The sequence below is a fragment of the Rattus rattus genome, chromosome 7, assembly GCF_011064425.1.
Source record: "Rattus rattus isolate New Zealand chromosome 7, Rrattus_CSIRO_v1, whole genome shotgun sequence".
Classification (NCBI taxonomy): Eukaryota; Metazoa; Chordata; class Mammalia; order Rodentia; family Muridae; genus Rattus; species Rattus rattus.
Window position 1 is genome coordinate 90919518 of NC_046160.1, and position 10537 is coordinate 90930054.

Sequence of the window (10537 nt, forward strand, 5' to 3'; positions counted from 1 at the left end):
ACATCAGAAGAGCATGGCAGATCCCATGGAGCTAGAGTTACAGCCTTTGTGACCTACCTGCCCAGTGTGGGTACTGGGAACCAAACTCGAGTTCTCTGGAAGAGTAACAAATGCTTTTGGGCAGTCTCCCAGCCTCCATAATTGGCGATATATACATACATACACACACACATACATACATACATATATACATACATACATACATACATAAAATCATATATTTAAAGTTTGTAATTAAAATACAATTACATCATTTTCCCTCTTTGATCTCTTGTATTTGCCCCTCCATTTGCTTCCAAATTCATGTTGCTTTCCCCTTGTCGTGTGTGTGTGTGTGTGTGTGTGTGTGTGTGTGTGTGTGTGTGTGTGTGTGTGTGCCGAGTGTGTATAGTGTTCCTTGTGTGTATACGATTTCAGGGCTGACGACTTGGCACTGGATAACCAACTTGGGCTTTCTTCTGTAGCTAGGGAAGACGATTTCTCCCTTGTTGCCTGGAGCTCTCTGCCTGTGGTTGAGGCCTCTCCTCCTTCCGTGTTAGCATGTCTACTGGTAGTGTCCTGGTTCTGGTCTTGTTTAGACAGCCATGTTGATGCCAGTTCCTGGTGTTTCTTCATTGATATTTCTAGGACACATAATCTAAGCAAACTTCCTGTTCCTCTGGTTTTTACAATTTTTTTAAGGTTTATTGATTTTTATATATGTGAGTACACTGTAGCTGTCTTCAGAGGGCATCGGATCCCATTACAGATGGTTGTGAGCCACCATGTTGTAACTTGGAATTGAACTCAGAATGTCTGGAAGAACAGCCAGTGCTCTTAACCATCTCTCCTGCCTCATATTTTTTTTTAAAAAATTTCACCCTGGAGGTTGGAGAGATGACTCAGAGGTTAAGAGCACTGTCTACTCCTCCACAAGTCCTGAGTTCAATTCCCAGCAATCACATGGTGGCTTATAACCATCTAAAAATGAGATCTGGTGCCCTTTTCTGGCCAGTAGGCATACATACAATCAGAACACTGTATACATAATAAATAAATAAATCCTTAAAAAAGAAAAAGAATCTTACCTGCTTTGGTCAGGAACTCAGTATGTCGAAACTTTCAACTTTCAATTCTGCTATTTACTAGTTCTTTATCCTTGGTAAGATATCTTACCCAGGGTTCTCTAGAGGAACAGAACTTCAAGAGTCATCTGTCTATCTATCTAGAGAGAGAGTAAGAAAGACAGAGAAAGCTTTATTGAGTGACCTATAGGCTGTGGTCCAGCTATTGCAACAGTGACTCTCTACCAATGGAAGGTCTAAAATTCCAGTAATTGTTCACCACAAGGCTGGATGTCTCAGCTGGTCGTCAGTATATGCCACAATCCCGAGAAGTAGGCTCTAATGCCAGTGAAGAAATGGACTTGCTAGGGAGAGCAAAGAGACAAAGAAAAGCATCCTGCTTCCATGTCCTTTATATAGGCTGCCAGCAGAAGATGTAGCCCAGATTTAATATATATCTTCTTGTCTCAGAGATCTGGGATAGAAGTGGGTCTTCCTACTTCAAACGGTTTAGTTAAGAAAAAAAAAAAATCCCTCACAGGTGTGCCCAGCCATTCTAGATGTAGTCAAGTTGACGACTAAGAATAGCCATCAAGTCCACCCTTGCCAATTTGCCAATCATACCTCCTCATGCTTAATAACCCAACGAAAACAGTAGCCAGGTCATAATGCCTAAACATGATGGAACTGTCCCAAATATAATTGCAAACACACTACATATTTAACCATATTATAACTATACCTATCATGATATAACTATTCCCCAGAAGGCTGAAAATTGTGAATTTAGAGTAGGGGGCAATGTCCCTTGAAGGACATTATTTTAGTATCTCAAATATAGCCACTGATATTTTCTTTTTCTTTTTCTTTTTTCTTTTTTTTCTTTTCTTTTTTCTTTTCTTTTTTCTTTTTTCTTTTTTTGGTTCTTTTTTTCGGAGCTGGGGACCGAACCCAGGGCCTTGCGCTTCCTAGGCAAGCGCTCTACCACTGAGCTAAATCCCCAACCCTGCCACTGATATTTTCTTAACCGTTACATCAGATGATAAATTGAGTAAAGAAAACATAAGTATTTGTATAAAGGAATACTTAGCAAAATATGGCAGAAGCATTCGTGTCAATTATAATCCTCATTTCTACAAATGGTCAAGTAACCTTGGCTGATTTTTATAGCTACCTTTCTCTACTACCCATTCTGTATTTCCTGCACCTTAGAAGGTCTTGGTTTCCCGGAGGACTGATCCATACCTTCATTCCTAAAGGGTGTGTGCCCTTAGTCATCCGGTCTGGATTAGGTTTTTATGTTTTCCTAGTGACTCTAATCACAGCACATGTTAGCACTAGCAGATGCCCTAAAGCAGTGGTTCCCAAACTTTCCAATGCTGTGACTCTTTCACACGGTTCCTCATAAAATTATTTCATTGCTTCCTTATAACTGTAATTTTGCTACTGTTATAAATTGTAATGTAAATTTTTGGTATGCAGAATATCTGATATGCAATCCCTGTGGGAGTGTTGGTCAATGTCCTCCAAAGAGGTTTAACCCACAGGTTGAGAAAATTGCCCTAAAGGCTCTCCTGTACTCCTGACATAATCGTACTCCACTGTGGAGAAGCAATCAGTTTCCCTCTCGGTAATCTGGATCAATCACTCCTCCTAACGATGTAATTCCTGTCTTAGCCTGTTGGCTTAAGGGCATCAGAAGCCCCAAGTGGCGGGGGGTGGGGTGTGTGGGTAGGGGGTAGTGGAGAGTGGGGGTGGGCTTCCAGTTCAATGGAATGTTTGTTGTGACTTCTATCAGGAGCTTTCCCACCTCTAGAAACAAAACTTCTATTCAAGTAGAACTTGAGGTCACAGGAACAGGAAGCAAAAACGTTTCTACTGGGTCACTAGGTACTGGGTTACTAGGGGAGACAGTGAGTGGAGCTCTTCTCATTCCCACCCCTTGACTCCTGGACCTGTGGATTCTGCTTATGGGACCATATATTGAACACCGATCCAAAGCATTTCTGCCTTCCCGCAATCCCTGGCCCAGCCCTCCAGGCTGCTGCAGTGTAACTGGCACTCTAATGGTGTCTTCAAAAGGCCTTTGGGTTCTCTAGATAAACAGAACTTATAGAATGGATCCATGGGGGCATGGAGGTGGGATTTATTAGAATGGCTTACAGACTGGTCCAGCTGCCCTCTCTTTAGAGAGGGAATTTCTCATGGAGTCCATGTAAATAACGCATAAATTACTCAATGCAGAGTGTAAATATAGTCTATTTCAGTAACTGGTATTTTGGATTATAGTGGTTAATGGTGTTTATAAGAAAGTTCTAGAGTTTGGCTCAGTATTTCTTAAGGTGAGATGTCGCTGTGGCACATAGTAAAGAAGATTGTAAGTTATACCCAGCCATTCTATCTGTATATCTTGGTCCTCTAAAATGCCTCCCGAGCTGGTCTGCGGAGCCCTCAGAAGCCATCCCGGCACTCCTCAGTTACACAGCAGCATCTCAGCCAGAGCTCCCTAGTGAGACTTCGGCCTGCTCCTCAGTGTCCCTGGGAAGTTAGATTAGAAGACTTTGTTTATTCAGGAAAGTGGGGGATTCTACTAAGTCTGCTCCTGAGGACAAAATGTGGCGAGATGAGATGGAGAATGAAGGAAAGCAACCCTTACTCCTCACTTTAACAATAGCATCAGAAAAGGTCATCCTGCCTCACAGTTTTTCTAAGAAAAACTGCGTAGGTCCTGTCTGAAGCAAATGGCATTACCCGTGTCTAAGTGAGGAGCCCACTCTCTACCATTTTTGCCTTTTCTGACTCTGTCTAAGATCATACTGAAATTCTAGTTCTCCTTGGAGCCACATGGAAAAATCCAATACACTGCACTGGCACGTCACACCCTAAGTCGCCAGTGGCATAATGCCAACATCTAGGCTCGCCAGACATCCAAGATAACCGTCTCTGTTATCAGATACAGCGACAGGCACCAAGATGATAGAAAACAAGACAAAGCAAAACATAGCCCCTGGCATAAATCCCCGACCCCATTTTATCAGAGTCTGTCTCTATCATTACTACTGTAAAATTAGTGCATGGTCCCCCTGCAAAAGAATTTATACACCAGCTGCTGGCTTTGAGATAAGCCATCCAATAGGGCTGAATTTTCAGAGTCAAGCTGAGGGCAGCCTTAATGGAAGGTGCCTCAGAAGGACACCTGGGCTCCCCACTGTAACACTCAGGTTACCCCTTTGAAATGAAGCACCACCTGTGACAGCTGGAGCTGAAGGTCAGACAATGGGCATCATTAACCTCAGTCCCACACTCTTGCTTCTCAAATGATACACATGCTTGGAAACAGAGTATGAGGAACAGATTAAAGGGAAAACATCATCAGTATTGCCATTCTTTAGCAGGGTCTCTTGCTTGGAGAACCGATCCTTGAGGGCTTCAAGACAGAGATGATTGTCTATTGCCCAAAGGGAAAAATGTTAACAGGAAGGAATCCTCCAGAGCACGACAGCCCCTGGTTTTGGTGTTATTGGTACTTTTTCAATGTGCTGGATGAGGAATTGGGGGCATCCTGACAAAGCCATTTGTCACCCCTGTTCTCACAGTGAGTACCAATCGTGGGAAGATTATAAACTCATTCTCTAAAGGGCCTCTCTGACACCTCACTCATGGAGGAAGTAAATGCAATCATGCCTCTGTCCTCTTCTGTCCCTACCTTCATAGAAGACACTAACTCAGTCATTTATTCATGCCTCTGCTTGCCCTGTGAGTGTGTGAGCTTGAAATGAACAAAGGTAGAACATGAATGTCCATTTATAAGTCCTGATGACCTGATTTCAGTCCCTGCCATTCCCATGGCAGAGGGAGGCTTTGCAAGTTACTCTCTGACCTCCACATGCCACAGTATATGCCCATACACAGACATGTATATGAACATGCATGTGTGTGCGCACACTATAATTTTAGAAATTTAAAGTAATCAAGAAAAGGATAAAGTGCTTTCGTGTTCCTGGTAACTGTGCACTTTACACCCTTGCTGTCGGTAAAAGTCAGTTAATGTTTAATTAGTCCAGGACCCACAACGATGTGATGTCATGACTGTAGCTGTCGTCTAACAGCCTCCTAATACACTCAGCCAAAGGGCCCTGCTGTCTTTTACTTCTCTTTGTTTCACTCTGTCACTGCCTCTTTTTGCTTGGTTCTAAAAGAGCCGTGAAATAATTCAGTTACTACAACTCCAACTGTCACAGCAGACCTTGACCACACCCTAATCCATATAGTATGGAGTATCCCCTTGACCAGAGGGAGCCACACCCTCCCAAACCTTAGTGTGTTTCCAGTCCCTCCATCCCACCACAGTTCTGACCGCCCCTCTACTTCTGTCCTGAAAGAAGACGGGGCCAGCAGGATGGCTCAGTGAGACAATCCCAGGGACCCGAGTTCCAACACTGGAGCCAAGGTAGAAAGAGGGAATAACTCCCCAAAGTTGTCCTCTGACCTCCACCCATGTGCACACTCATACACAAAATGAAATACTGGAAGATTTTAGAAAGGAAGACACAAAGACCCAGGTCATTACTACCCTTTATTGGACTCTAAACCGAGCTGGCTCTGGGCCCTTCACAACGTCTCAGACATCCCCCAGAAGGGTTTAGGGAGATGCCATCATTCTGTGAAGAAGGCCTAGCACCTACCCCAGACTTAGAGCCCCCAGTGGACTCCCCAAGAGACTTGAGGGAGCTAAAGGAAATGGGTGGCAGGAAGGCAAGGGGACAATATTAAGGAAATGCTTCGGTCTCCCAGTGTCTCCTGAGGGTACACTGAGCCCTGAGGAGGACTACTTGGAGAAACAGTGGGAGATTCCTAGGCTGAGCAGCCCTCATTTAGATGGCAACTTTGAGGAGACGTTTGATGTCAGGCTCGATGTTGATGGTCTGGAAGGTGCGGCTGTAGCGACGGAAGGGCTCCCCTTCTGGCCCTATGAGGAACTTCTCAAAGTTCCAGGACACATCTGAGCGGCGCACTGGACTCCATATGATGAGCTTGGGATCGGTCATGAGGGAGAATGGGTCGTCATAAGGGTAGGGCAGCTTGTCTTTCAGGTAGGCAAAGACAGGATGCTGATTCTGCCCATTGACATCACACTTTTGGGTAAGACTGAAGGTGGGCTGGAACCCACCCCCAGGGCGGACATACTTGAGGCTGTTCAGGATCTCCTCATTCTGACAGTTCTCCTGGATGGGAAGACAAAGAGCATGAAGAAAGGAAGAGGAAACCAAGGATGCACCAGTGCAAACCATTCCTTCTCCAACACTTTCTCCCAGGATCACGCTTTCCTTTGTGTGTGCATGAGTGTGTTACTCATGTGTGTTTCTTCTCCATTTGCTCTGCCCGCCCCCACCATTGTGTTGTTGTTGTTTTTTTTATTTTTACATTTATTTTATACTGAGTGTCACCATTGTACATGTAGAGGTCAGAGAACAACCTGTGGAAATCACTTCTTTTCCTTCTATCACATGGGTTCTGAGGACTGAATTCAGGTCATCGGGCTTGTGGAGAGTGCCTTTGCCCACTGAACTCTTTCACCAGTCATGGCCTTTGGTGGCGGCATGATAGGCTACATCCAAAACTCTGGAGGCCAGGGAGTGAGTACCAAATGATTTAAGGAGAGTCTACTCTCATAAATTGTCCTTGAATCTCTACCTGTGCACTGTGGCACGTGCACAGCCTCACGCACATTAAAATAAATAAATACACATAATTAAAGATTCAGCAGTTTTTAACACTTGCTTCAGACCCTAATCCACCCTGGGCGATTAACATAATGGTGTTTGGTGCTTTAAGGAACCTTGAAGTCAGGGAAGAGAGGGAAAGGAGGTGCTTCTACCTCTATGTACACACACACACACACACACACACACACACACACACACACACACACACACACACACACTCTCTCTCTCTCTCTCTCTCTCTCTCTCTCTCCTCTCCCTCCTTCCCTTCCTCCCCTCCCTCCCATTTTTCCTTTCCTCTGCCCTGATTGTGCTCCTTTCTGGCTCTGTGGATACTGAGTTTTGACGTCTTCCAGCAGTTAGCCAGCCGCAAGTGAGGTGTAAGGCCAGAGGTGCCTCCTGGGTTGAGAAACAGCTGCAATGAGGTTTAGCCTTTCCTATCTCTCCCTGGAAAAGTCTAAAACGAGGCTTGAGGGGAAGGGATCTGTGAGCACAGTGATGGCTGGATCTCTGGTTTATCACAGCCACCCTTCCTGTGTATACCACAGTCACCCTTCCTGTGTATATCACAGTCATCTTTCCTGTGTATATCTCAGCCATCTTTCCTGTGTATATCTCAGCCATCCTTCCTGCCACTGTGATTTGAACTGTGGGGACTCTAATTAGAGAGTCCACTTAGGGACACCTGGCAAAAGATAGCTGGAGACGTACACACTGAAGCTCTGTAATAATGTGACTAATGTGTGTCTTCAGAGAGTGAGGAGCACGTGATGCCCAGAGGAGGTGTGCACGCTGCTGACCTTCCCCTTCTCCCATGTTCCTTTTCCAACTTGCCGATTAGAAACAAGTCTTTAAATAATAAAACTGTTTATATTCGCACACTATTTCCACATCTTTCTCCTTATTTTTCATATGTCTTATTCCATAAGCCTCACAATAAACTTATGAGCTAAGTCAACTTCTATTAACTCAACACACGGGGAAACTCAAACAGAAAACAATGGTCTCAGAGCCATCAAAGCATAGAACCAAGGCAACAGGGACTAAGGACTTCCAAGGAACCGGTCAGCTTAATTCCAATTGTTTGTCTGAGACAAATTGCTCAGGCCAGGCTGGCTTCAAACTTGCTGTAGTCAAGGGATCGCCTTGAATTTCTGATCTTTCTGTCTCCATCTCCCAAGTGCTGGGATTCCAGGCTAGCGATCACCGCTGCCTCCTGCAGTGCAGGCAAGGAATCTAGCAACTGAGCTGTATTCACAGGCTGATGTTTGAGATCTTGCTGATAAGCCCAGGTTCGTGTCAGTCAAACTCACATCAATCCCCAGCCTCCACCTCACACGTCTTCCTAGGATTGCAAGGACACTCAACCATGCCAATTTAGTGATTCTTAACCCTCTATTGTCTCCACTCATTCATTCAACAAATAATGAAGTACTCCAAGACACAATGGAGAGACCTGGTAGCAACTCATAAACTGTCTGGAAAGACAGTAATAAAAGTCACACCCTCAATATTTAATCTCAGACCATCTCTACTTCCCTGTGCTGTTTTACGTTCACCAAGATTGATGAAGCGTGCCCTTCAAGTCCAGATACTCCAAGACACACTCAACCCTTTCTTTATCCCACTCAGGCTCCGCCAATCGGCTCCTTGGGTAGGACCCAAGGGACGCCTCACCTGATGTCCGAACTGGTTGCAAGGGAAGCCGAGAACCACTAGGCGCCTGGGAAAGCGGCACTGCAACTCATTGAGCTGGGTGTAGTCCCGGGTAGTTGTTCCTCAGAGCGAGGCCACATTCTCAATCAGCACGGCCCTGCCTCGGAACGTGTTGAAGTCTATCTTCTCCCCATCCAGGCCGATGGCACTGAGATCGTAGAAAGACTTGGCGATGTAAGCCATGCTGGAGTGCCGTGAGTCCTGCCGGGCTGTGGGAGCCTCCTTAAGTTCCTTGACTGGGTGGGGAGGAAGGAGGAGCCAGGAAGGACAGAAAGAATTTCACAAAGGGCCTTTGAGCATTCCCAGAATGACTTAGCGAAACCAGGTACCCACCTGCGGAACTGTTTGAACAAGGCTGTAGCTCCTCCTTTTTACAGCCGCTGAGCAAAGCCGCCTCTGCCCCACCCCACTGGCAGCCTGGAAAGGGCCAATTTGATATCTACGAGAAGATGTGAATAATTCACTCCTTGCTGGAAACCAGAACCATAAAGGTCAAGTGGGGAGGAAAAGAAGGGGGGAGCATGCAAGATTGACTTCTGTTTGCCCCAGCAAGTTGTTTTTACCCGGCACAGACATTTGTTTTAACGCATTTAATGAGCAACCGTCTCTGAGTCGTGGGAGGTCAGATGTGCTTGGGTCTGAACTGAGTCAGGTGGATTCTCCAGCAGAATCAAAGGGACCCTTAGAAGGAGAGTGCGTCGTTTTCTAGAAGCAATCGATTTCCAGTGCCTCCATTTGCACCAGGCAGAGGGACGGAGTTGTGTTTGTCTTAGACAGCCTTTTGGTGAGTGATGTTCCTTGTCCTGGAGAAGACTGAGGTCTTTGTCCCTGTACTGTCGCATGTCCTACATTAGAGCCTCCACCTCTGTTCCACATTCCCAAACCAGTCATGAGGATGGAGTCCTTGCTGACTTAGTGATCAGGAGTCTCAGAATGGATGGTAAATTCTGGGTAGACAACTGTACCTATCTCCCTCTCAGACAAAGTCTCTGAGACTTTCTGGAGGAGGCCTGTGTCAATGTGTGACCATCTCCTCACAGGAGGGAATATACAGGAAGGCAAAGCAGCTGTGGTTTGCCAACTAGGCCACTAAGAGGTCTTCGGAGTCCGCCAGGTATGATGGGATATCTTCGGCCTGCTGAGGGCTGTCACTGGGGCCCACTCTTGGAAGCTCAGCAGCTGAAAAGACCATAGTGCCACTCCATTATCTAAGCATTAGCTAACTGAATAAGAAACTTTTCAGAAACACCATTGGGCTTATCCTGACTATTCTAATGAGGCAGGTGTTTCCCAGAGAACATTTTCACAGGTTCGTATCCAGTGGGAGCTTCTCCTAGAACAGAGTCAGCAAGTGTGGCAACTAGTCTTCGAAATTTGATTTGTTGGGAGACAAAAAACTGCTTGCTATGGAGTGTTTGTCAATTCTGTCACATAGCTTGTTTAAGGGTGTGGGGCTCATTGTCTCGGCTGACAGCTCCCTGAAAACAAGTTTCCATTATCCAAGTGGGAATGGAATCTTTTGATGCCATAAATGGTGGTAAGAATCCTGGGGCAGGATTGAGTCCTTGGACACAGTCAATGAATATTTCTACCAAGCTACAGAGCCAGAGGGACTTGGCAGTGATGTAAATAAGAACTTGATACTAGGGCTGGAGAGATGGCTCAGGGGTTAAGAGCACTGACTGCTCTTCCAGAGGTCCTGAGTTCAAATCCAAGCAACCACATGGTGGCTCACAACCATCTGTGATGAGATCCGATGCCCTCTTCTGGTGTGTCTGAAGACAGCGACAGTGTACGCATATAAATAAAAAAAAAAAATCTTAAAAAAAAAAAAAAGCCTTGATATTAATTTGTCAGGTTTCGCTGCCCTCTAGCGCTTCCTCCAGCACTGGGGGCTTCCAAAGAGGAGCTCTCATCAGGCAAGCCATGAGTCTTGAGTGAGGAATGGCTTCGTACTTCTCCAAGAAAACCTAGAGCCCTCATAGGTCTCCTGGAGGCTCACTTCTCACCACTGAGTAAAACTGTTAAGGTATTCCTAAAATATCTGTGTCCAGG

At 45.6% G+C, this 10537-nt stretch overlaps 1 protein-coding gene across 1 annotated transcript; it reads right to left on the bottom strand.

Moving 5' to 3' along the window:
* Positions 1-5601: 5601 nt before the first annotated feature.
* Gpx2 (glutathione peroxidase 2) lies at positions 5602-8717 on the bottom strand. The gene is made up of 2 exons (XM_032907978.1): positions 8444-8717; positions 5602-6268 (listed from the first exon to the last, which is right to left on the bottom strand). The coding sequence occupies exons 1-2, from the start codon at positions 8663-8665 to the stop codon at positions 5918-5920; spliced, it is 573 nt and encodes a 190-aa protein (XP_032763869.1). The 5' UTR covers positions 8666-8717; the 3' UTR covers positions 5602-5917.
* Between the last annotated feature and the right edge of the window lie 1820 nt (positions 8718-10537).